Source organism: Rutilus rutilus, assembly GCF_951802725.1.
Source record: "Rutilus rutilus genome assembly, chromosome: 12".
NCBI lineage: Eukaryota > Metazoa > Chordata > Actinopteri > Cypriniformes > Leuciscidae > Rutilus > Rutilus rutilus.
Window position 1 is genome coordinate 21,148,521 of NC_140217.1, and position 26,408 is coordinate 21,174,928.

A 26,408-nucleotide genomic window follows, 5' to 3' on the forward strand; every position below is an offset into this window, starting at 1 on the left:
AATGTCCATAATCAAAGACGCCTAAGACAGTGCTACAAGGAGACACGAAGGACAAGCTGATAGTCCTCGCAGTGTCAAACCACATGTAACCATGTGTCCCCCCAGACATGCAAGAACTTGCAAGTGCCTTGGTGGAAGAGTGGAGTAACATCTCACAGCAAGAACTGGCAAATCTGGCTCAGTCCATGCGGATGAGGTGCACTGCAGTGCTGGAAATAAAAGCAGTTGAAAGTTAGAGGATGTTTATTTTTTCTTCTTTTTTTTTTTTTTTTTTTGCTGAGTTTACGTCTCAATTAAGTGGGTGACACAACTGAACATTACTAAAATAATTGAAGTTACTACCAAGAGAACAAATTACCTTGACAAATAGAGAAGAACCGAAGGGCTAAAAGTCTATCAAACTTGAAAGGTAAAAAATTCAGCATCAAAAATGACACATATGTTAGTGTATATGTTTGATAGTTTTCTTTTAGTTAAACTTGGGCCACATAATGACAAACTAAAAAAAAAAGAGAAATCTCAAATGACATCAGACACTGTGTACAGCCTGCAGCTTCAAAAGGAGGAACTCATGTCCCCTGTAAAACTGGGGTGATAAACTTTTTATTCATATTACAAAAAAAAAAAAAAAAAAAATGCTTATTAGTATTCAATCTGAGCAAGTTCAGCCCTTTGTCACCACAGTCATATGGCATCATTCTACGGCACTACTAAACATATATATAAAATAAAACAAAAATCACCATTTTTTTTTTTATTGCATTGGGTTTCAATGGAAATATCTTTATTCTGTGTAATTTATACAGGAATCATCCAGAGTATCCAACATACTCTATAAAGTTCCCAAATGGAATCACATCAAGAGCCATTTTAAAGGGATTCATGAAATGCTCCAAATTTGTTACATTTGACAATTGATCTGCTACAGACGCTTTGGCACCATTACATTATTTTCAAGGGATAGTTCAACCAAAAAGAAAAATTCTGACATCACCTTTATGACGCTCCAAACCTGTATGACTTACTTTCTACTGTGGAGCACAAATGCGGATATGTCTTCAACAGGAGAAAGTTGTATACATTTGGAACGACACGAGGGTCGGTAAATAATGAATTTTCATTTTTGGGTGAACTGTCCCTTTAAGAGAAAAAGATGACTACATGTAATTTTACAATGGCATGAGATTATGCTTGATCATCCCACACCAAATAACATGGCAACACTACATATGAAAACATGACAAAAGACAAAGCAAAAATGAAAAACTCACAATGCATTTTAACAAACCATAACATGGTGCTTTAAAATTAATCCTGGTGCAAAACTGTAACACAGTGGTGTGCTGAGTGATATCAACCTCTTATTTGTGGCATAAGACTTTCCTTCACATAATTTTTACAGCAGATGTCATATAACATGAAATAAAGTTGCATATAAAGCTAAGCTGATGTGATGCAAGTACATGAACGAAATATCAGTCCAGAACATTCTTCTCACACAGCCAATATTGCTTCATAAAATGTCAACCACTCCAAACAGCACAGTCTCTTCTTTTTTTTCGGCCAATCGACATCCATGTCACAAATTGAGCCTTTTCTCTCCCCTCTGTGGTTTCCGTTTCCGTGGCAACCCAGCTGGAAGTCCACAAGTGCTTTAAGCAGGCAAACATTTTCTCTGAAAGTTACATGTTTTGATTGACAGGTGTGACATAATTGCGAGGAAACATTCCAGTCTGTCCGTGACAAGCCCCCTTCCACCAATTAGGATCCGAGTTGTCCAGGACCTGGATGAAATCTCCACGCCTGAAACCCAGCTCTCCATCCTCTTGAGGGTCAAAGTCAAACAAAGCTTGAACATATGTGGAATGCTGTGGAACAGAAGTAGAAATGTTGAGAATTAATTCAATTATGACATTGCTTTAAACTCAATCTGGCCTAATGCCTGGTTATATATATATACACACTATTTACCATTCATATAAATATTTATGAAAATTATGATTTTTTTTGCCATGAAGTGTCATGAATAGCACTGGTCGTTCACACCTCAGATTTGAAAAAGACTCAAGAAATGGGCGTGTAAAGCTGTGGAAAAGTGGGAGTGAAGAGGGTGCCCGTCCGAATAAAACACAATACACACAATACACTCATTACAGACACGTGACTATTGACAAAAACAAACAACAGAGTTGGGGGCACCTTGATGTATTTTAAAAATATAATCCTATGACAGCAATCTCACAAAAATCTTATCATTAGACACTACTAACAACTATCATGAACAAATCAAATACATTCTGATAAATTATTCTTAGAAATATCAACAAATCAGCATTAGGCTATAACTTTGCAGAGCAACTGGTCTATATGAAAAATGAGGAATAATAATAATATTTTCATTACGTTTAAGAGCACTACAATCTCTGAACAAATGACACACGTCAGTTTAACACAGAAAAATAAAGGCATAGTTACGGTTTGTCCATTCTTTGAATTATCAGTCTACATCGTCTTCTGTGTATCAGATTAATTCATTGTGTCATTGCGTTCATGATCAGATGTACCGCTGTATCAGTGTCTTTATTTGCACATATATATTTCACAAGACATGAAATATGTGCACAAATGCGCTTGCTCCTGTCTGGATATAAACTGTGATCCGCATTGCGAGTGTTAGTTTTCTGTGCAGAAACCGCTCTCATGCCCGCTTCGCATGTTGTTGTTACGTATTAAATATTGTTACATTCATATTTCTCATGTGTTTGCAGTCAAACTCCAGCTCTGACCACATTGTTGGGAAAATGCAAACAACACTTTTGTGCTACAGTACTGATACACCTACACATACATATACACCTGCGTGTCCGAACGCAAAGCTGAAGAGGCAGAGGTGAACGGACAGCGCTTAAACGGTCTTTCATGACATTTGAATTCTCCACTGTAATGCGATACATGTAAGACCATAATAATAAACATAATGAGTGCTATTTTTGTTTTCACTGATGTGCAACCAGTAAAAATATGTTAAAACCTCAAAATTGTGTTTTAGGGATTCATGACCCTTTAAATAACTTGGGTAACAGGGTGGAATGATTGCACAATGCGTCAACACTACAATTCTGAGGGAAAGTGTTGGTTTTAATTAAGTAATAATAATTTGTTACATTTATATAGCACTCAAAAGCCCTTTACAAAGAAGGGGTTCTCTCCTCAACCATCACCAATCCATCTGGATGATGCGACGGCAGCCATATTGCGCCAGAACGCCCACTACACACCAGCTTACTGGTGGAGAGGAGACAGAGTGATGAAGCCAGTCAGTATATGGGGATGATTAGGAGGCCATGATGGACAGAGGCCAATGGGCAAATATGGACCGGATGCCAGGGTTAAACCACTACTCTTTTTTCAAAGGACATCCTGGGATTTTTAATGACCACAGAGAGTCAGGATCTTGGTTTAACACCTCAACCTAGTTTTCCCAGGAGGTCTCCCATCCAGGTACTGACCAGGCTCAACCCTGCTTACCTTCAGTGGGCAACCAGTCTTGGGCTACAGGGTGATACGGCTGCTGGCCATATCACGGTTTGTTATCAAAGGGAAAATCATCTAGTAACAGGGTGACAGAACTAAATATAAGATTTTTTACAATTTACTTCAATTCAATTGATTATATAAAAATTAGAATGTTGCATGATTTGTTTGTTGGTTTTAGTCGAGAAGGTGAGACAAAACTATGGGATTTGTGCATTTAATGCTTTGAAAATGAGACACCAATGTGTAGGGGTGGGCAAAACCAGGAAGAAACATTGTGCCATGAATGAACTATCCAGTGTCCACAGATCAGCAACATTCACCATGGATTTACTGTAGTAACACTAACTGCAACCATGGAAGTTTGGCAGGAATAGTAGGCTATAATGCCTCCAAGTAACATTACGTCGGTTTAATTTTGACATTATGAATACAATTGCCTCAAATGTTAATCTGAACTAAAAATAAACCTTTGTTTATAGCTACTACAATATTACATTTAATTTTTTCCAAGGAGCTGTTTTGTTTTATATGCTCCTAGAGTCAATTATAGCTCCAGAATTGCTCAAAGTAAAAAAATAGCATGATGTTTATGATGTTAGTTTTAATTATAAAAAAAGAATAAAAAAATATATTATTTAAAAATGTCGCAGAAGCACTTGTTCCTACATGAACTGCCTACCTCTTTGCACTTCAATAAAAAATACTTGGTGGTATTTGGCATATTTGTTTTTGCAGTAGTTTTTGGGGGGTTCTTTTTCCTGTAAAGATATCGAGATATATATCGTATATCGAGATATAGCAAAATATATCGAGATATATTTTTTGCTCCATATCGCCCAGCCCTACCAATGTGTACTATACAGTACTTGTGGAATGTTCCAGCACTGATTCAGTCCTACCTGTGGTACCTGTTCAATGTCCCTGAGGAAAATGGGCTGATTCCTGGACACAGAAGTGGATCGATGATAATCTACTAAAGAGTTTAACGAGTTAAATTTGACCACCCACAAGAAGTATTTTCCTGCTCCGTCTCGTAAGACTTTGAAATGCTGGACATCATTCCCAAATCTATGGAAAAACAAAAGAAGGGGGGGTAGTGTTTAGAGAATTACATCATAACCAGCTGCATTTATAGCACTTGGATATTGCAACTATAGTTATAAAAAAAAGACTCTGCACTGTTCAGTGTATCATGAACCCTGATGTCTGCAGCTGTCTGTGGAGAACTGTTTGAATGATTCAGTGTTGGCCTAGTTTAGATACCACACAAAAGAATTCAGAAGAACACAAAAATAAAGTGTTGAAACGGCTATATTTTTTGCTGCACTGCATCAATTATTCAGTGACATGCCCCTATTTACAAGAACAGATTCAATTACTGCATCAAAATTTCAAAATCAGCAGCCTTTGTTTCTAAGTGTTTATTACTAGGACTTCAGAACAGTCATATACAAATTGGCAATGTTATTTGGCACAGAGAAATAAAATAGAGTAGGATAGAATAGAATAGAATGACATACACATACTTGACAGACAGTGAGAAGTCTCCAGGTGCACTCTCACTCTCCCTAATGAGAAAAGCTCCATCGTGTCTCTGTTTATTTAACATTTCTTCTGCTTTTGCTCGGGGAATCTTCCCATAAAACCAGCTGTGTGTTCAGAACAAATCAAAAAGCAATGGTTAAGATGTTGTAGAATGTACTGGTGACATTCCACAATACAAGAGTTTTGAAGTGAGAGATTCTGCAAAGCAGCTATGACACTGAGAAGCACATCTTTAATGAATAACAATAAAAGAAAACATCTGCAGTGTCCAGGTTCACTGGACGGACAAGAAAAAAGAAGTTTAACTTGAGTATTTATTAGAGATCTTGGGCCCTATTTTAACGATCCAAGCTCATAGTCTAAAGCACACGGCGCAAGCGCACTTAGGGCGTGTCCGAATCCACCGGCGCATGGTCTAAAAGGGTTGTCCCTATTCTCTTAATGAGTCATGGGTGTGTTTTGGGTGTAACGTGCAATAAACCAATCAGAGTCTCATCTCCCATTCCCTTTAAAAGCCAGTTGCGCTCGTGCCATGGCGGATTGCTATTTACATGGCGGAATTTGCAAGCAGAAAGACTGAACGCGTCTCCAGAGAGGAAACGGATCTGCTCGTGCACAAGGGTGGCTGGATTCCACCATATTTTTAGGTAAACAATAATAGTCTTTTACATTGTAATCCTTTTATTTGTAATATTTGGCATGTTTGTGTGCTGCTGCGCGTCCCTGTGTGTGCAATAAGCAGAGTGTATGCGCGCTGTGCACCCGCCTATAGGCGCACATTACTAATGCACCCTTTAAATAACAAAATAACTGAAACTGAAATAGAGTGCGCCATTGACCAACAAAAACCTGGTCTAAGTCTATTTCAGTTTCCTCAAAATAGCAACGCGCCAACAATGCGCCTAAACACACCTTGTTTTCAGACCAGAACACCCATGGGTGAACAGATGGGCACAAATGCATTTGCTATTTAAACAACGTGGCTAGGGACGTGAAAATGATAACTGCGTCGGGCTAAAACTAACAAGAAACACTTGCGTCGCGCCTGGCGCTGCATTGCACCATTTATATGATAGGGCCCATAGAGTGTGTATATTTTGATGAGAGGTATACTGTTATAAGAGAGGCATGGATTCAAACTATATAGAGACGTCACATTGACAATATGTAATAAGAGCAGACTTTCAAATGCTGAGTTCAGCAGACGGAACAAAAAAGAAACAACTAAAGACCTTCAACAGATCAAATTCAACATTGTCATTTTTATATATATTGTGCTTATACTAATGTGTCAACCTCATTGGTACTCGCTGAAGTCTTTTCAGGAGACTTGAATTAAACCACTGGATTCATATAGATTACTTTTACAATGTCTTTATAAAGTTGTTGAAGCGTCAAAGTTTTACTTGCTTGGACATTCGATGGACGGCCAGAAATCAGGTTATTTGTGTTTCAAAAATGAGCAAAAAAGTCTTATGGGTTGGGAATGACAGGAGTGAGAGTAACTGATTACAGAATTAAAATTTTCGGGTGAACTAACCCTTGTAAAGATGGTCTTTTTGGTGACTAAAAAGAGCAAATACTTACGGGTGTGGCTTCATTTCAATGTAATTTTTAGGGATGAATCCTTCTTTTCCATTGAGTTCTGCCTTGTACCAGTTCTGGTCACATTCCTCATTTAAAACCTGATGGCAAAACAATAGACACTTCAAAACTTCACCAGCATGTTGTCATTACACAGTGTCCACACAGTAAACCTCCAATCAGCCCACAGAAGACACTTCCCTCAGAACACAGAGGAGCTAAAGAACCAATCGTATCACTGGCTTTGGTGTTTAAAACCCTCTATAAATAGCATACAGGAAATATCCATCATTTCAGCTTTAAGCCACACATAACATCCTGTATACATAAGACTTCTCTGGCACTAATGAGAAATACATTGCACACTACCCTGTTTTGTGGAATTGCAAAACTGAACCAGATGGATTGCGCAAAAAGATGTGGACCATTACCATCAGTTCTGATGGCTGGGATTTAATGTCTCTTTCATAACTGTGAAAAAGGACCATCTGTGGTAATGACCATCACCTTCCAATATGAAATAAAGAGTTCATTTCTGACCTGTGGACAATCTCAGAGGTGGAGGGCTTTCGGTTGAAACAGATGAAGTCGACAAATATGAAAAAACATCACCTAATGTGATTATTTTAGGCTAAAAGACCCTCTCTCAGTCATGCTTAAGTCAAGTATGTTATGACACATCCTTCTAAGATAAATGGGAATCTTATCCTATAGCCTGAACGCTCTCATAACTCTGAAAGATGGTCTCCCCATCCCTTCTCTCTCTGTAAACAATCATTAATCTGCTCTCACACCCGCCGCGCTATGGCGCCTCTTTTCTCTGCCTTCAAGAAAAAGAGTCACATTATAAACAAGCCAAGATGTCAAATTCCAAATATAAAAAAAGAAGAAGAAAAAAAAACGAAAGTAGGTCTTGGTGGGAAAAATGAACAAAGAATAAAAATGAAAGTGGGTCTTTGTGGGAAAAATGAACAGTCTCAGTTATAAAGAAGACAAACCTTTATTTTGTATTTTTAAAATCTAGGCTAGCACTAACAAATAGAGAGCGGAAAATAATGTTTTATTTGTCCTTTTTTTACTCTTGTAATCTTGGTGAAAAAGTAATCAAAATTTTAGGAAATCTCTGTGTGGGTGCAGAAGAGAATTTGCATATGCAAAATTTGCCCCAATTTTGTCTCTTTCCAGTAAAACCCCTCGCAGTGGTTGGATGAAAACTGGTATTAGACATACAACATAGAATCAGAGCAAGCTTTGTTAAAGCCAAAAAGTAATACAGCAAACAGATAACTGAATGTGATGCCCAAACCAAGTACAAATGCTAAAACACAGGTTTGTGGTTCAGAGATGTCAACCGGCCACAATCCACAACCACTAAATCCCTATACAGAGGAAATCATACTACCAGCAGCATGCTTGCCCGCAGCTAAGCACTGTTGCTAGGCAGAAAGAGCATAGCAACAGAAAGAGAGTGGGAAAGAGGTTCAAACGGTAATAGAATACAGGAACATTTTAGATATCGATGGTGCAATTGCACCCATATAGAGTACAGAGAGACGGTGTGTAGCACGTGACAATAAAATAAGAAATAATATTTCTTCCATGTTAATATATAATAGTTCACCCATAAAAAAGTCATCATTTACGCACCCTCATGTCATACCGAAACAGTATGACTTTCTTCTGCGGAACACAAAAGAAGATATTTTGAAGTATGTCTGTAACCAAACAGTTTCAGTTACTTAAGATATTTCTCAAAACAGCTTTTTTGTGTTCCACAGAGGAAAGAAAGTCAGAAAAAAAGGTTTGGAATGATATGCACATGAGTAAATGCAGACAGAATTGTCATTTTTTTATTTAGGCCCCATTCACACTTTTGCAGTATTGTTGGCCACTAGCGGGGATGGGCAAAAGTATGAGTACTCCGAAGATCTCATCAGAAATGTCGACAGAGAAAAAACATACAGAACAGGTAAATTGCTCACAGTAACATTAACTTCTCTGTAGAGATGCACCGATATGAACATTTTATCCGATACCGATAATTCTTTATATTTGAAAGCCTATAACCGATATATTGGCAGATAAATCTAAATACTAATTTTTATATAATTTTTGAGATCCTGATTACAAAACAAAAATCACCATTAAAAGCATTAAATGTCCCAAGCACACAATTATAATGATGTTCTCATTATAATTTTAGGTAGCCTATATGTCAGACAAGCATGTTGCGCTAAACAGTATTTTCCTTTTTTGAAGTCATTCCAATCATAATTCAAGCAATTCAAGAACACCAGGGTGAACCGTGAAGTGTCTCAGCTGAAGGTCAAGGAAATAATCCATTATTTATTGGCTTTATTATATCGGGCAAATTTTCTTATCGTGCTGATAACGATAAAATATATATTTTTTACATATATCGTCCGATACCGATATGGTGGCCAGTATATATAGTGCATCCCTACTTCTCCGTCTTGTCTACATGCCACATACAGTACCTAAAAAGATGCGGAGTCTTTACTCCTATTGGTACTCGCTGCATTTGCATAAAATCACCACCAGTTGCTGGTGTTTATCGACTCTCTGTGAAATTGAATAACTTCTGGCCGTAGTTTTCATGTCTGGTTAAGACGGAGTGTAAGCCTGATGGTGTTGACAAGAGCAGAGTAGATTCAAGAGCAGAGTCACAACACAAGGCCTCTGACCACATCTGTCAAACAGCTTTCTTTTAACATTGACAAGCTCTGACCCTTGAAATCAAAACAATTCATACTGACACACAAACCCAGGACAAGTGTGTGACTCAAGGCATAACATAAAATTTTTTTTTTACACCAAAATCCGGTTGCATGAGCATTGGGAAATGAGTAAAGTAAAAAAAATACTATATATATATATATATATATATATATATATATATATATATATATATATATATATATATATATATATATATATATACATATATACATATATACACACACTCACCTAAAGGATTATTAGGAACACCATACTAATACTGTGTTTGACCCCCTTTCGCCTTCAGAACTGCCCCTTAATTCTACGTGGCATTGATTCAACAAGGTGCTGAAAGCATTCTTTAGAAATGTTGGCCCATATTAATAGGATAGCATCTTGCAGTTGATGGAGATTTGTGGGATGCACATCCAGGGCACGAAGCTCCCGTTCCACCACATCCCAAAGATGCTCTATTGGGTTGAGATCATTTTAGTACAGTGAACTCATTGTCACGTTCAAGAAACCAATTTGAAATGATTCGAGCTTTGTGACATGGTGCATTATCCTGCTGGAAGTAGCCATCAGAGGATGGGTACATGGTGGTCATAAAGGGATGGACATGGTCAGAAACAATGCTCAGGTAGGCCGTGGCATTTAAACGATGCCCAATTGGCACTAAGGGGCCTAAAGTGTGCCAAGAAAACATCCCCCATACCATTACACCACCACCACCAGCCTGCACAGTGGTAACAAGGCATGATGGATCCATGTTCTCATTCTGTTTACACCAAATTCTGACTCTACCATCTGAATGTCTCAACAGAAATCGAGACTCATCAGACCAGGCAACATTTTTCCAGTCTTCAACTGTCCAATTTTGGTGAGCTCGTGCAAATTGTAGCCTCTTTTTCCTATTTGTAGTGGAGATGAGTGGTACCCGGTGGGGTCTTCTGCTGTTGTAGCCCATCCGCCTCAAGGTTGTGCGTGTTGTGGCTTCACAAATGCTTTGCTGCATACTTCGGTTGTAACGAGTGGTTATTTCAGTCAAAGTTGCTCTTCTATCAGCTTGAATCAGTCGGCCCATTCTCCTCTGACCTCTAGCATCAACAAGGCATTTTCGCCCACAGGACTGCCGCATACTGGATGTTTTTCCCTTTTCACACCATTCTTTGTAAACCCTAGAAATGGTTGTGCGTGAAAATCCCAGTAACTGAGCAGATTGTGAAATACTCAGACCGGCCCGTCTGGCACCAACAACCATGCCACACTCAAAATTGTTTAAATCACCTTTCTTTCCCATTCTGACATTCAGTTTGGAGTTCAGGAGAGTGTCTTGACCAGGACCACAACCCTAAATGCATTGAAGCAACTGCCATGTGATTGGTTGATTAGATAATTGCATTAATGAGAAATTGAACAGGTGTTCCTAATAATCCTTTAGGTGAGTGTGTATATATATATATATATATATATATATAAAATAGCAGTTACATCGCAAATATGGACACATTCAAAATTGTCCAAAATGGGAGAGGTATGCGATCCCATCTATTTTTATATATCCCATATTTATTTATTTTTACCTTAATTTTTTACCTCATTTAGGTCTCATTCTCTTTTTTTTCAAAGGGTCTCATTCTCTTTTTTTCACCAAGACTGCATTTATTTGACCAGGAACACAGTAAAACAGTAATATTGTGAAATTATTCATTTAAAATAACTGTTTTCTATTTTAATATTCAGCATCATTACTCCAGTCTTCGGTGTCAAAAGATCCTTAAGAAATAATTATAATATGATGATTTGCTGCTCAAATAACATTTCATTATTATACAGTGTTGAAAACCATTGTTGCTTATATTTTTGTTTGCTTATTTTTCTACGGTTTCTTTGATGAATATACTGAGTTGTAAGGTTCTGGTCACACTGCACACTGCACACCCAATCTAGAAAATGTAGGTCATTAAAGGTTTTCTAGGAAATATGGTCCAGTGTGCCTAAAGCACTTATGAAAGACAAAGGAAGCATAATTGCTCATGAGACAAAAATGGAAAATTAACCATACAGTCAGGGGGCGAGATTTTACAGGATCTTAATTCAGTCATAATAAAAATCCAGGCAAATCATATTAGGCTAATAATATCCTCTAATTCCAAAGATTTTCACCTCATGTCTGGCATACCCTTTACTGCAGGCCTATGTATCTGTAATAAATAGATTATTATTGTGTTCAAGAGCAATGGAGAGCTGATACTGGTTGGAAAGAATTGAATCGCCTTTAGCAGCTGGGACTAGACAGCACCAATTCAAACTTAACATTAGTAGTAGTAGCAGCAGCAAGTAGTGCAGTAAGATTTTTTTCCACACTGAAAAGGATAATTCGTTTCATTCATGTTTGATATATTTTAATTAATCTGTGCATTGCATCTTATTCCTTGGTAAATAAATAAATGACACCACCAATGACTGGCATCAGCCATGATATTACGAGTCCAAACATACCCTGAAGGCCAAACAGTTAATCACAGGCTGACATACTCCAGACAGGCTGTGAGCCATAGAGGTTCAGACACAAGATCATAACTGTACGGATAAAAGACTGTAACAGACGAAGAGATGTGTGACTAAAGCAGGCATCAGGCGCTTTGAATCCATGTCTATGCTCATGTGTACATTTTCAAAGACGCAATGTAAGGAAGCACATGCCGAGAGATATTTAGTAGGTTAAATATCTAGACCTGTCTGCAATCCAAAATCCAGCAGTGTGAAATGTGTTTTGACTGGAAATTACATCAGCGACAAAAGACAGTTGTGTAGTGTTAAAAGAACAGCAAGCCGACAACCTTGAAAGTCATAGAGTGTGTATAGATATAGATAGTGTGTATATAGAGTTTACGATATAAAGTTTTGTGAAGTAAGGACAACAGTGATGTCAACCCAAATGCCTGCACTCAATCACTGAATCAGTAAATAGAGGTGACACCAGAAGAACCCACTGAATCTAATAATTTGTTTAAATGCATAATCGCTGATGTCCATCCACAATGAGTTTCAATGAATTCATAAAAAACAACCAAAAAAACGAAACTAACAAAATAAAGTCGCAACGTATCTCATAGTAGCATAGGAGTAATAGTCTCCCATATAAACCAGGTGTTTGGCTGTAACTATAAGAAAAGCTTTAACCGCAACTATTCTCTGTACAGACTGTAGCATTATAGTCACGTCTCTAGCACGCATTTGATTTAGTCGATCATGACGTCCTGTTGATACGTCTGGAGATATCTGTGGGCTTTCGTGGCGTAGTCTTACAGTGGTTCCGTTCTTATGTGACCAACAGATGTTTTAGTGTTGGTCATCAGTCCTCCTCTATAGTGTACCTCTAAACTGTGGAGTCCCACAGGGATCAACCCTCGGGCCGTATTGTTTACCTTGTACATGCTACCTCTGGCTTCCATTTTTAATAAATACGGAGTAGCCTTTCATCTATACGCCGATGATACTCAGATCTATTTTCCTTTAAAACATAACAATAAAAATGGTTTATAACTCCTGTTGGCCTGTTTAAATGAACTTAAGCTTTGGCTTTCAAGTAATTTTCTAAATATAAACGAAAATAAAACTGAAATAATTATATTTGGGCCCAAGGAAAACTGTTTGCTTGATGTTGACCATGTTTCTCTTGCCCCATATGAAACTCAATGCGCTAGAAATCTGGGCTTTCTGTTTGATCACAACCTAAAATTTGATAAACAGATTTAAAAAAATCATGCTTTTTACATCTTCGCCAACTCTTTAAAGTGAAACCTTTTTTAACCCAGAGTAACTTCCAAACAGTGATTCATGCTTTCGTAACAACTCGTCTAGACTATTGTAATTCACTTTAAATTGGTGTCTCTCAGTCTTCCCTCTCCCATCTACAGCTAGTGCAAAACGCAGCTGTTAAGACTCCTCACCGGGACCCGCAAGGATGAGTCGATCACCCCTATTTTATCTACACTGCACTGGCTACCTGTCAAATTTAGAATTGATTTTAAAATTGTATTATTTGTTTATAAAGCCCTCAACAAATTGGTCCCGCAGTACCTGACCGATCTACTCTGTCCGTACACTCCTTCTAGAACTCTGAGATCCAGTGATCACTGCATGTCTACTCATTGTGCCTAGATCTAGACTTAAAAAACGAGGCGATTGCGCTTTTGCGACTGCAGGCCCAAAACTTTGGAACAGTCTACCTCTCTACATTAGATTAGCTCCCTCTGTTTCCACCTTCAAATCTTCTTTAACGACTTATTTATTTTCTTTGGCTTTTAATACTCCTTGATTTAGGTACGATTATTGTTTATCTTTTGTTTTGCGTTTCTTTATTGGTTGTTTTATTTTTATTTTCATTTTTTTGTTCTGTACAGCACTTTGGTCAGCCTTGGTTGTTTTTAAATGTGTTTTATAAATAAATATTGTATTGTACTGTAGCACAACATCAAATTCTCAAAACTGAAAGCATAGAACCTTTTTAGTGGCATTCTGCCTTGTGCCAGAGGCGCTTTTGGTTGAGTGTTCAAAGTCAGTGAGAATGATGCTAAAAATACTGAAAATACTAGGGCTTCTGTCAGGGCACTACAGAAAAATTAAGCAGAAGAGTTCGGCCTGGTTCATAAAGTGTCTATGAATGAACATGTTAAAAGGAATAATTATCCCAAAATTATGCGATGACACCGGAATGCAATGGATTATTCAGAAATGATGTAAACCAAAAATTCAAAGAATGGAAAAAAAAGTAACTATGGCTTTATTCTTTCTTTACCCCTATATCGGAGCCAGATTTAGGCTTATATAGTCTTTCATCTTAATTAATTATACATAATTCCCTTTGAGCAATGCTCCTCCCCCTTTCATTGTAGTAGCAAGGAAAAGAGTGACAAGTACATTGTTCAAAATGTGCTCTTTTAAGATTCATGGAGAGAAAAAAAGTCAAAGTCATGAAATGAAATGAAGTCAAATGTTTGTTACATCATGAGAGTGAGTAAAGGAAGATATATGTGAGAGGATTCCTCTTATTTTGCAGGTGACATGCTCTTTGATGCAACGCCCATGTATGCAAAATCAACTCCCATGAAACTAGGAAAGTAGGGCAATAAATTTATAAATATATCAGACATACAGCTAAAATTTTCAGCGCTGCCTTTGGGGGAGGTGTGGGGGAAGCACCAAAATCACAAGAGACTCTGGAAAAAGCTGAGTTCCCTGTAGCCAGAGGTTCAAAACAGAACCCAAGTGAGAAGATCAAATCCTATCCTGCAGTCAGGAGGCTGATACAGTAATTAGTCAGGATTTCTAGGCCAACCTAACAGACTCTTGGGGCTTGGGAATGTTCACAACATATTAGAAGCAAATGCTGTTATCCCATGGGATATGTTTGGGTTGTTATTCCCTTTAAATAAAAAAAGATTTTCATATAGATAACAGCAAAATTGGAAACATCCCTCTCTATATGATCCAAGTTCCCAACAGAATTCTGTTACTTACTCAACAGAACAATGTTGATTTGGGATAGGGCTTTGGATAGGGCTGCACGATTTGGGGAAAATGTCATATTGCGATTTATTGAGGTCAATATTGCGATTCGATATGCGATTGCGAAATAATAAACAAATGGTTTCATGAGTCAACTTGCTTGGTTCTCAAGGAAAATGCACACACAGATTAGTGATAATGCTGAAATGTGTAATTCTCAACTCAACTCAACAACAACTAAATGCACAGTGTTTACAAAATTAAATAATGACATCTTTGCATTACTGCAAACTTGTTATTGTCTCAATGGTACAACAGAATAAAATAAATAGAACAATAAATAATAACATTTGTATGCTCATTAAAATAAGATATTTTGAACATTCTGTCCAGACAAGCAGGGACATTTAAGCAGAATGTAACATATGCTTTGTCTAAACTCAGTCGGTGTATCATTTTCGGTGTAAGTGTATTGTGATTGTCAAACATTTGGTAACTAAACAGAATTTTGTTAGAACTAGAATTGTGACATTGAAGACTGGAGTAATGATGCTGAAAATTCAGCTTTGCATCAAAGGAATAAATTACATTTTAAAATGTATTAAAATAGAAAACAGTTAATAATATTTTACAATATTACTGTTTTTACTGTATTTTGGGTCAAATAAATGCAGTCTTGATGAACATGAGAGACATGTTAAAAACATTGAAAAATTGTGCCTATCCCAAACTTTTGAATGGTAGTGAATATATTACCACTTACAAAACATATAAAACAACATTGAGTAAAGTACTGGCTCTATTCAAACCGATGACAGATTCACACACAATTTTTCTTTTATTAATTTATTTATGTATCTGACTCCTTCATCCATGCTGTTTATCTTGGATTATTTTGTTGCACCTAGTGTTTTATCTCATTTTATACCATTGCACAATGGCTGAACCTAGAATGCTTTATTCTGATTGGCTGACAGATTTTCTAATGTGTTAATTAATCTTCAATAACTGCACGGATAAAGTAGTTCCAACCAGATCTTGAGCACATTACAGTTCTATATCACTGTGCCAAATTATTTCACCATAACAATGGCTCTAGCCTCCATAAGATTGCTCTTTCTAAAATGTTGTAGAGTCTTGGGCTGTTTATAAGGAAGATGCAGGGAAGTAGTTCTATATACACACAAGATTGTTTTATGGACAAATTTTGGTTAAATTTTGGTAAGCCAAATAACTGACAATGAACCGTTGAATTATTAAAAAAAATAATGCACACCTGAGGTGGCCTCCAGTCATTGCAACGTTACCACCTTGGGTGTGCATTCTTTTTCAATAATACAATAGCATGTCATTCAATTGAGACTGCAAACTCACAACTGGACAGGTAAAATATGAAATCTTTTGCCTTGTCATTGTAGCTTCCATAAATTGCTCTCAAAAGTTCATCAAATTCCGTAATTGCTTTTGGTCTGTGCCAGGATTTGAATTTTGCAGGCATTGCCAAAGAGTAAGGGAGAAAAAATATCAAGACCAACTCTCCTAAACCTCCAACTTCATTCTGAAGAGGTGAAGTCAGTGAAGAAAATGCAACAAGCAAAGACAGGTCTGGCACTCCTTGCTTTACACTCCTGCAATTTTTAATATGATCAATTATAAAAATGATATGAAAAGTTGCTAGTGATTACTAAGATTAATCCCTTTTGCCTGGAGACTTGAATCGTTCATTTTTTTTTCAACCTGTCAATTACTCTGGCAAATTTAAATTTAGAAGATAATAAAATATGAATTTCAAGACCCTATGGCTCAAAGGTTTTCTTGAGAGATGAAACTTCATTGACCTTCTGCTAATGTTAAACTTGGCACAGTATCTCTGTGTGCCAAAATTCTTGAAGACAAAGTAAAATTCAGATGAAAAGAGCAATGTTTGATCATATTCTAGTTGGCAGAATGCAGAAGCAGATAGTACGTATGTATGCTGCTGATTAAAAGTTGTCTGGAATGTTGAGAAAGATGTGCAGCTTTGAAGCTGTGCGTTTTGCTGGTTGAAAGGTCCAGGGGGCAAGAATAGCTGATACGTGACCTAAATTAAATTATAGCTGGATGGCAAGCGCTCCTGAATCCAGTCCAAAATACTTTGGATGGAGCTGAAGCCTTCAGGGGTGGGTGGATGGGGGGAGTCTGAGTTGCTAGGTTGACTGCCCTTGGTTCAGAACCAGGACAGAAACAGATCTTTGAAAGAAGTCTCTTTTGCTCACCAAGGCTACATTTGATTAAAAAAAAAAAAAATTAACGTAATATTGTTAATTATTTTAATTTAAAATACTGTTTTATATTTTAAGATGTAACTTATTCCTGTGATGAATAAATAATGTTGAAAAAGGTTGTGAAGCTTAATATTTTGTTGAAACCATGATACACTTTTCCAGGATTCTTTGATGAATAGAAGTTCAAAATAGGGCTGCATCGCTGGTCCCTTCGAGATTTTCCTATAGGGTTTTATAATGGAGTTTTTCAATTTATGAGTAAAATAAAGCCTGTGGTAAACATAACTTGAAGATACTTTGACGTTTTGTTCTACAACGTACACTGCACACACCCCAAATTGTTATATAAAACATACATTTTCAAAAATGAACATAACTGCTTCAAAATTTTAGTTTAGGGTTTGTGTAATTTACTTTGCAGAACAAACTGTCAAAGTATCAAGTTACCGAATTAGACTTCTGGGCTCTGTCTTCATACCTGCATCACTCTATTGGATCCATGCATTCGGTCTTAAAGTGACAGCAGCCTAATATTCCTACTGGTGTCTGTGTCATTAATGTTAATCAAACAACAAAATACAAAGAGAAATTCATTTTTGTAACTTTAACAAAGATTAAATACATGTAATTTTCTACAGTGAATTCTATGCAGTGTTATTTTTCAATTGATTATTACATTTATGAATACTGTTCGACTTTGTATTTTGTTTGTATCTTTGTTCTATTGTTTATGTCTATGCTTATTAATTTCTATGCAGATTCACTCCCCTACAAAATCACCCCAATCATTCTAGAATGATTAATATTCAGAGCTATTCAAGTCATCTGGTGAAATTGTTTTCATATCACAATATATATCGCAGAAAAACAAAATAATGCAATGTCATTTTTTTTCCAATATCTTGCAGCCCTAAATCAAAAGAACAGATTTTATTTGAAAAAATTGTGAAAAGTAAATGTAATTTATTTTTTAAAAGTCTTTCCTGTCAATTTTTTTAATAAATGTAATGGATCCTTGCTGAATAAAAGTATTCATTTCTTTTAAAAAACTGAGAGAAAAAAAATCTTACTGACCTCAAACATTTGAACGGTAGTGTATGCTACTTGCTGGTAAGTTGCAGTTAAGGAGGTCTACATAATATCTGTAAAAAGCCATCCATTAGCATTCCCATTCATTTTAATGACAGTTGCTTGGTTGGCTCAAAACCCCTGGTGCAGAATCTGCCATCTTTTTGGAGCCAATCATATTCTGAACCTAAATGCCATGTGACTAATCACTCTGGAGCCACACTAAAATGATATCATGGCTGCGTTCAGCCCCGACAAAACGTTGCACAACGTTTTTTAAACAGAAACGGTGATGCGTTGAACACTGTTCTGATGACACTGATGAATTCGGTATAAATATGTGTTTAATACTACAAAATATGCCCGATGTTACAGTTACTGCACTTGCCGCCCAGAACAAAAGAGAACATCCCAATCGAGTGAAGGGATTTGTGGAAACTGAAATGGAAGCACACATCTTACCTAATTCAGACTAAAACACATCTATTTAGCCTCACATACTGACTTTATTTGTACTGTTTTAATACCCTGTATTTTCTTTCTCATTTTTAGGAAAAGCACTTAATTAGCCTACCATTGTTTATTTCTATACCAATACACTTGCAATGATGCTAAAAATATAAACAACTACATCATTATGTTGATATCCTATATTTTTTACAATAAAACTTTCGACAAACATGTCTTCTAATATCCTCAGTTTTTGCGTATAGCCTACCGAGCTGCATCAAACACATTTGTAAATTACTTTCCTTGAACCCATTGTGCGAGTTCACTTTAATACCACGTGCTTTATATACATGTTGCTGCTGATTGGACTGCAGTTCTGACACACCCACCAAACAAGAGAAAACGTATCTCAAACCCCGTTGCACACCGGTGCACGCCGTTTCCAGGAAACATGACGTTCAACCCGGAAACCGTAGCAAAACGTTGCACACCGTTTTGAACTTGAACGTGCCCCATGACAACACAGATTGGCTGATGGCACCACAAGAATGTGCACAGTCACAAACCCTTAACTAGTGATTATCCTGAGCTGTGATATCAAATGCAGCAGTCCAGTGCATGTTTTTTTTATTTAGCCCAACAAAAAGAACTGGGCCTTGGCAAACAACAAATATATAATGAAATATTTGCGATTTACAACCTTACATCATTTTAATTTTAAGGCATGACTTAACAAGCTGTAAAAAAGCAATATCCTAAATTATATAAACATTTTTGTTGTTTGTTGAAATCTCCTTAAAGTGTTTTAATAGTGTATTATGTCAAAGTTTATGGCCTCAAAGCTACCCATATGGATTAAATTGATTTGATTTAACATGTGGTCAGTTTAAAGTAGATTAAAAAAAAAAGTTACGTGATTTCCAAGAGATGATTACAATGTTACAGAGTTCCAAACAGCAAAACAATTATAGGCTACAATTTCTAGTTACAATCACATCAACTGCTTGATTGTTTATATATCCCCAAAATGTAAACTATATTATCGCCCAGCTCTAATCTGCTAAATATGACTATAAGGCATGGAGATATTACAAGCATTAATATCATGATTTTCTGAAAAGCTGACTCAAAACAATGTACATTGAAAAAAGCACTATAAAAATAAGATAGTTGACTTGACTTAACATCACAGCACGTCCAGACTTTATGAAATCAATGCTGCATATTTTCGACCCTGATTAAAGTTAATATGTGTCTGTATAAATTAATTATTGCAAAAGGATAAACAGATACACTATAGATATCTGTAGATATGAGGTTTCTCATAACTTGATCATACAGTAAGACAGAAATGAAAAAATGCTGCAGCAATAAATGACACTTACCTTTAGAATCTCTCCACGCTTGAAACTTAATTCATCATCCGCAGTAGCTTTGAAATCGTATTTAGCTATTGCCTCCATGGCATGGACTGTGTGGACAAAAGACAGATATACAGCTCCAGAAGGAAGTGTTTCTACATGCAGAATAACACCCCTAACTGATCTGATTCAATCTCTTAATTTCTGTCCTTGTCCCTGCTGTCCGTGGAGTGACAGTTCTTCCTTGTCTGCGTGCTGTCAACCTGCAGACAGACATAAAGATTTGAAACAAATGTAGTTATCTATACAGACAAAGCATAAGGAAAAATATTGTTTTTTGCCTTTTAATCAGATCTGGTGTGAAGCAGCTGTGCAATGTACGCAAATATAAAGGGAACGAAATAACTGGGTCGAGCTGACGTTTTCTTGCAACTGACTATGAGCCAATAAGAGGAATCAGATGTGATGTGGGGTGTCTTGGTGATACTGGATGCTGGTGAGACCTTGAGTCATTAAGATCTGACACATTTGCACCACAACAAATGACAACTAATCGCAAATCTAAACAAATTCTTCATACATTCATGTCAAGATCACGTTTAAAGCTTAGTGGTTGGGGTTTTGATCAATACCTGTGATTTGAATCATTTGAATCGATTCAATAAGAAGATTTGTTTAGATTCGCTTACTGGTTAATTCAGAGGCTTTTTATAAAAGTGCGAAATCAATGTTTGAATCAACCGAAACGTTAAGACACTCGTTACACTTAATTAACATGGCCTATCTCTAAAAATCTATTAAGAGATTTTTGCGTATTGAAGTATAATTTTCTTTTTACTCAAACCAACAAAGCAGACCATTTTATTCGTTATTTTAATCAACTGCAGCTAGCCATGAATTTTACCGAGAGCAATATAAATAAAATAGTTTTGAGTTTCAGAAAACATCATTTTAATAGGCCTAGTGTAGTCATTCTCCCTTTTCTCATTATTGTCAACGAGAACATGAACCGAACAGGACGAACGACGACTCCTTCAGTCGGTCAGCAGATCCATGTTGACGTAAAATTGTCCAGTTTAAAACACTCACGAAACGAGACATCTCGTTCACGAACTATCTGTATAGCGATTCGCGTTCAGTGTCACTCCTCCAGCGAGTCTCGTTCAGTAAAGGGGCGTATCCAGCAGCCAATAAAAATGCCCATTCACAGTCCACACTCGAATGCTATTTGCTCGTGCTTATCGTCCGTCTGAACTAGACTGGACAGGCAGCCAATGGAGTCACGCGCTTACTTAGATGAGCAAAATAGGAGTCAGTGCAAGGGATGAACGAGAACGATTCACTTAAAAGATTTGTTCACTCCACTATTCGACTCAGCTTGTGATGTGAGATACTAGAACGTTGCCGTTATAATTAAGCTGTCAACACGCTGCGACCATGTAACGAGTTCGCGAGGGTCCAGACCTCCGGACAGCTCGCGCTGACTATGTGTCGTGGGCCCTGGGCGTCAGTCACGTCGCTGCCTTAGATAACTTCGTTGGTTATATAGGAACGTTTTGGTTTGTCGCTTCGCACGTTTGCAGCAGTATGTATTATAGTAGTTGTTAATATAGTCGTTATGGTTACATAATTAGAGTTAGATAAACAGATTCGTTTAATGATGTTGTGATTCTGAAGATGCGATCCTTTGTTTTGACACTAAACTTTTCAGCCTTAATTGTGAATCAGTCACCAACACGTACCACTCAAACATAAATTCCTTCATATAGCTGCTATATATTTTTTTTTCTTTCCACCACATACAAATCTTTATTCTTTCTATCAAGAAATCTATCAATCTGATTGAAACGAGTCGAACATCAGTTCTTATGCAAACAGAACTTACCCAAGTCACAGAGGTGCAGAGTCTCCCTATCCGATCCCCCTTACGCATTGAAAAAGATACCTAAATAAAACTACTGTATTTTAACAACAGTAAAATCATGTTATATGGCTCACTATTTCAGTCAATTTTCCCGACTCCGGAGTAGCTCTGGGAAGAGCAAGCGGGCTGTTAATTTCCGCTTCCTTCGTGTTATGGTCAGCAAAGATGGAAAGGTCCAAACAAAAACTTCGCACACTGAATTAATAAGAAACTACATAAATCGACGGTGCACTATAGATCAGAGATTCGAATCAAATGCGCTTGCCCCGTTATCTAAACCTTTTCATCTCGCTGTGAAGATTGTAGTAGGCTACAGATTTGGCATGAAACAGGAGAGAGATTGGTTGTTCCAGTCATGATGTCTATGGTTCCAGTTCTCCATGAGAAAGAATAATGCAGCATGACACACAGATGAGCGGAGCGACATCTAATGGACAAAGGGTGAAATGCTGCACTCCATAACTCAGAGAACAGTATGGCTGCAGCCTGCAAGTCAATTTGACAAACATTTCAAGGACAACAACTGCACTAACAATACATTTATATGCTCAAATAAACTACATTATTACAAAAAATGAACCACAAAAACACCTCATATACCAGCGGAAAGGTAGGCCTAATTGTCACAAGGCGTTTGAGTTGTTGACATAGGGATATACTTTTCAAATAGGCTAGGCCTATATAAGTTTTGTAGGCTACATGTAAGGCAATTTAATAAATAAATAATAATAATACAAACGGTATATCAAAATGTAGAGATAAATACTGAAACATATGCAGTTTAATGAGTTATGAGTTACGTTTAGAAATCAATAGAAAAAGCAAGACTTGTTGGGTTGGTGCAGTATAGGACACAAATAGACTGATACGCGCTTCCAATCTTTATTTGAACAACTGCAAACCTTTAAATAAACGAGAAATTTTGCAAATATGAGAAGAAATGGTGATGCCCTGATGTAGGCTAAAGGTGCAGTTTCCATCCATGACTGGAGGTGTCAGCTGCTGTCCAAAGAAAGACGAGCATCTCTCTCTCTCTCTCTCTCTCTCTCTCTCTCTCTCTCTCTCTCTCTCTGCAGACACTGAGACTCTGGATGCTGCTGCTCATCATCTCACGCGTCTTCAAACAAGTTTTTCCCAGGGTTATTCTTCCGTTTTTATTTGTCTTTATTCATTTATTCAGCAGTGTGTACGGTGAAAATTGTGTATATAATTATAAAAATGTGAGGCGGTGCTAAAGGTGCGACCCTCACTGTGAGCCCCTTAAAGTTATTAGCTGCTTTGTTGTCTGCAGAGGTAGATGTTGAAACGGCATTTTTTTTTCTTTCGCAATTTTCCACATGGATATCTCTGAAGACTCTGAAAACTCATCTCTGGTTTTCTTTAACTCGTCGGAACAAGGTAGGCAGATATAGGGAATCAGTTTTGTGGAAGTGAAGGTGGCTATTTAGTTTGTTTCAAAGGTTATCAGTTGATACAGAAACAGAACTGTTTATGATCTTGTTAGCTAATATAACATTGTTTACAGAAGACGGCAACAGCTTATTATTCTTATTATTATATGAGGAATTTTTAACAGGTGCATAACATGTTCATATAAGTTTTGTTTTTTAATAAACTTCAATATTTATTATTTCTGTGAACGTATATAAGAGAAAGTGTATATTTTAGGCACTGTGGCACCATTTCTTTTAAGTTTAGCATCGTAAAAACAGCACAATCTAAAAGATTAGCAAAATGCTGCTTAATAAATGCTGTACACCACGGGACGTCAACTTTTTAATTTTGTCTTTCTCTTCTTATTGCTTCTGTTTTGTGATTAGTGACAATGGGAGACCAGTATGGAAATGCCATCTTGCCCAGTATTTTTGGAACCATATGTATTTTGGGCATCGCTGGAAATTCTATTGTAATCTACACCATCATTAAAAAGACCAAATGCCAGGCTGAACAAACAGTACCAGACATTTTCATATTCAATCTCTCTATTGTGGATTTGCTTTTCCTCCTCGGCATGCCCTTTCTCATCCATCAGCTCCTGGGCAACGGATCTTGGTGTTTCGGAGCCATTATGTGCAAAGTCATCTCTGCTTTAGATTCTAACAGCCAGACAGTGAGCACCTACATCCTTACCGTTATGACCTTGGACCGTTACGTGGCAACCGTCCACCCTTTCCGCTTTAACCATGTCCGGACAACCTGTGTAGCCGGCACTGTGGTGGGGATTGTGTGGGCGCTCTCTCTCATCTCCATCACCCCTGTCTTAATGTACACTGGCTTGATGCCTCTCCAAAGCGGCCAGGTGGGATGTGCTCTCCTTCTACCGAATCCATCCACCAGTATCTGCTGGTTCACCATCTATCAGTTTGTGCTGGCGTTCGCCCTTCCGCTCACGATTATCTGTGTGGTGTTCTTTAAAATCTTAAAGCATATGTCCACCACAGTGGCTCCTCTTCCCCCGAGGTACCAACGAGTGCGCACCAAAAGTGTGACTCGGATGGCTGTGGCCATCTGTTTGGCCTTTTTCATCTGTTGGGCTCCGTACTACATCCTTCAACTTGTCCATCTGGGAATACAGAAACCCAGTGCCTCGTTTTATTATGTCTATCACGTTGCCATTAGCATGGGTTACGCTAACAGCTGCATTAACCCTTTTCTCTATATTATTCTGAGTAAGACCTTTAAGCGGCAGTTTGTAGTTGCTATCCAGCCTGAGCACAACCACTTTCGGGTCAACCCGAGCACCACAGAGGCCGCTGTGTCCCTCCGTCTGGCTGCAGACTGCCAAAGACATATTCCTGCTGACACTTCAGAGTAATATAATAATGTCTTTCCTAATTACAGAAGATTAACGGCTTGAGTGTGAGGATTTAATTGTTTTCTTGGCTAAATGGAACATGAATATATGTAGGCTTATGAAAAGCAAGGGTATGCAGAGCACAATAGAATGACTGACAGTCTGGTTGAACAGTCTGAGTGAAGTGAAGAATCTTTGAGCAGCTGTGCAACTACGTGCTGACAAATAACAATGTCCATCACAGGCAGAACACAAAACACAGCCACTGCTTGTCTTCAAAACAATATTATGGTGTTTCATTACTATACATAAAATGTTGATTAAAGTTAAAGAAAATATGATGTAAATAAAAACAACATGATAGAATAATAGATCAACATGCTATCTCGGTGCACTGTGCGTGTCTGCATTATGTATTTATACATCATGCCTAAATTATGAGTGAAACTTTATCGTTTTATTTTATTTATTGTTTTACCTATAGAACAGGAAACAGATCAGCAGTAAGTTATTGGTTGATATTTTATTGTATTGCTTTGGTAGATCCCTTTAGTGCATATTCAAAAGTTACTTTACTTATACTTACCATGTGTTGTGAAGCCATGATACAAGTATGCTTAAAAGTCACCAGTGAAGGGTTATGTTTATGAAACATTAAAAAAAGTTTAATTATTAAATTCCAGTACTACCCTACCAATAAACTCTTAAGATAAATCCATCCGACGAGACTCAGGCAGAAATCATGTTCATAGGTGAGCTAATATATTAAAGTTGTATTAATATGAAATTACGGTGAAATTGTTTACTGAACATTACTTTCTAGCCCCTCCCATTCCGAGGGCTTTTTAACTCCTACGGTGGCCGTATTATTTCAAATCTGCCGGCAGTCGCGAGTAATCTCCCCCTCGTATTTGTCACGGTGCCACTGAGTGTCAAAACGCCAAAGGCGAAGCTTGAATTTCCAGGTATGTCCCTCTTTGGCTAATGTATTTTCAAGATGGAGGTGCAACATGGCTGCCACCATTCAAGCGACTCGCTCGTATGTATTCTAAATGGCAGATTCTTACGAGAATACTTGATTAGTTGGTAGAAGTAATTACACATTAATGAGCACATATCATTTTGAAAGAACAAAGTGTTTTTTGCTAAGAATCAACTTAAAAAATTACACTGTGTAGCTTTAATGTTCGCCTCCTTCCCGAACTTGAACTTTGATCACTGAATAGTTACGTTTGATCACTTAAATTCCCATTATTTTATTTTATTGTAATTAAACAGTCACAAGTGCTGAATTACTGCTCATAAAGGTTACTTTATTTGACAAATTATATTTGTGGGGTAACGCAGCTCTGTTTTACCAATCATACTAAAAATACATTTGAGAGTGTTGAAAGTTATGTTATAACGTTACTCTGTGTATTCGCTCAGTGGCTGGTATGAGACACTGTTGTGCACTGCAGTAAGCTAGATTGATATAGAATATCATATTAATAAAAGCTGAATGACTTGTGTTGCTTAATGGCATGCAATTCATTATAAAACTCATAAGAATTTTTTTTATTTCTGTTACTAAAAAAAATCCATTAGTATATGTCTTTTCAACTAAATTTTGCGATGTTGTTATTCAT

At 37.2% G+C, this 26,408-nt stretch overlaps 3 protein-coding genes across 4 annotated transcripts in view; 2 read left to right on the top strand and 1 right to left on the bottom strand.

Moving 5' to 3' along the window:
- The window catches only part of stx8 (syntaxin 8), a 614,579-nt gene that overhangs the window by 352,568 nt on the left and 235,603 nt on the right, over positions 1–26,408 (top strand). The gene's annotated exons all lie outside the window — the stretch shown is intronic.
- grb2a (growth factor receptor-bound protein 2a) lies at positions 1,398–22,368 on the bottom strand. Of its 2 annotated transcripts, none has more exons than XM_084425499.1 (6): positions 21,948–22,368; positions 20,087–20,325; positions 6,670–6,767; positions 5,064–5,186; positions 4,437–4,605; positions 1,398–1,868 (listed from the first exon to the last, which is right to left on the bottom strand). In XM_084425499.1, exons 2-6 carry the CDS (start codon positions 20,162–20,164, stop codon positions 1,683–1,685), a joined length of 654 nt encoding a protein of 217 aa, XP_084281625.1. In that variant the 5' UTR covers positions 20,165–20,325; positions 21,948–22,368; the 3' UTR covers positions 1,398–1,682. The 2 variants fall into 2 exon arrangements, with proteins under 2 accessions (XP_084281625.1, XP_084281624.1); XM_084425498.1 differs by having other exon boundaries at positions 5,058–5,186.
- mchr1a (melanin-concentrating hormone receptor 1a) lies at positions 23,812–24,801 on the top strand (the record flags this gene model as incomplete). The annotated part of the gene is made up of 1 exon (XM_084426925.1): positions 23,812–24,801. The coding sequence occupies one exon, from the start codon at positions 23,812–23,814 to the stop codon at positions 24,799–24,801; it is 990 nt and encodes a 329-aa protein (XP_084283051.1).

Coding starts and splice junctions, on each gene's coding strand:
- grb2a (XM_084425498.1), bottom strand. CDS start 20,164: ATGGAGGCAATAGCTAAATACGATTTCAAAGCTACTGCGGATGATGAA. Junction 6,768..20,086: donor AGCGTGGAGAGATTCTAAAG/GTAAGTGTCATT, acceptor TTTTGCCATCAG/GTTTTAAATGAGGAATGTGA. Junction 1,869..4,436: donor ACATTGAACAGGTACCACAG/GTAGGACTGAAT, acceptor TCTGTTCCACAG/CATTCCACATATGTTCAAGC.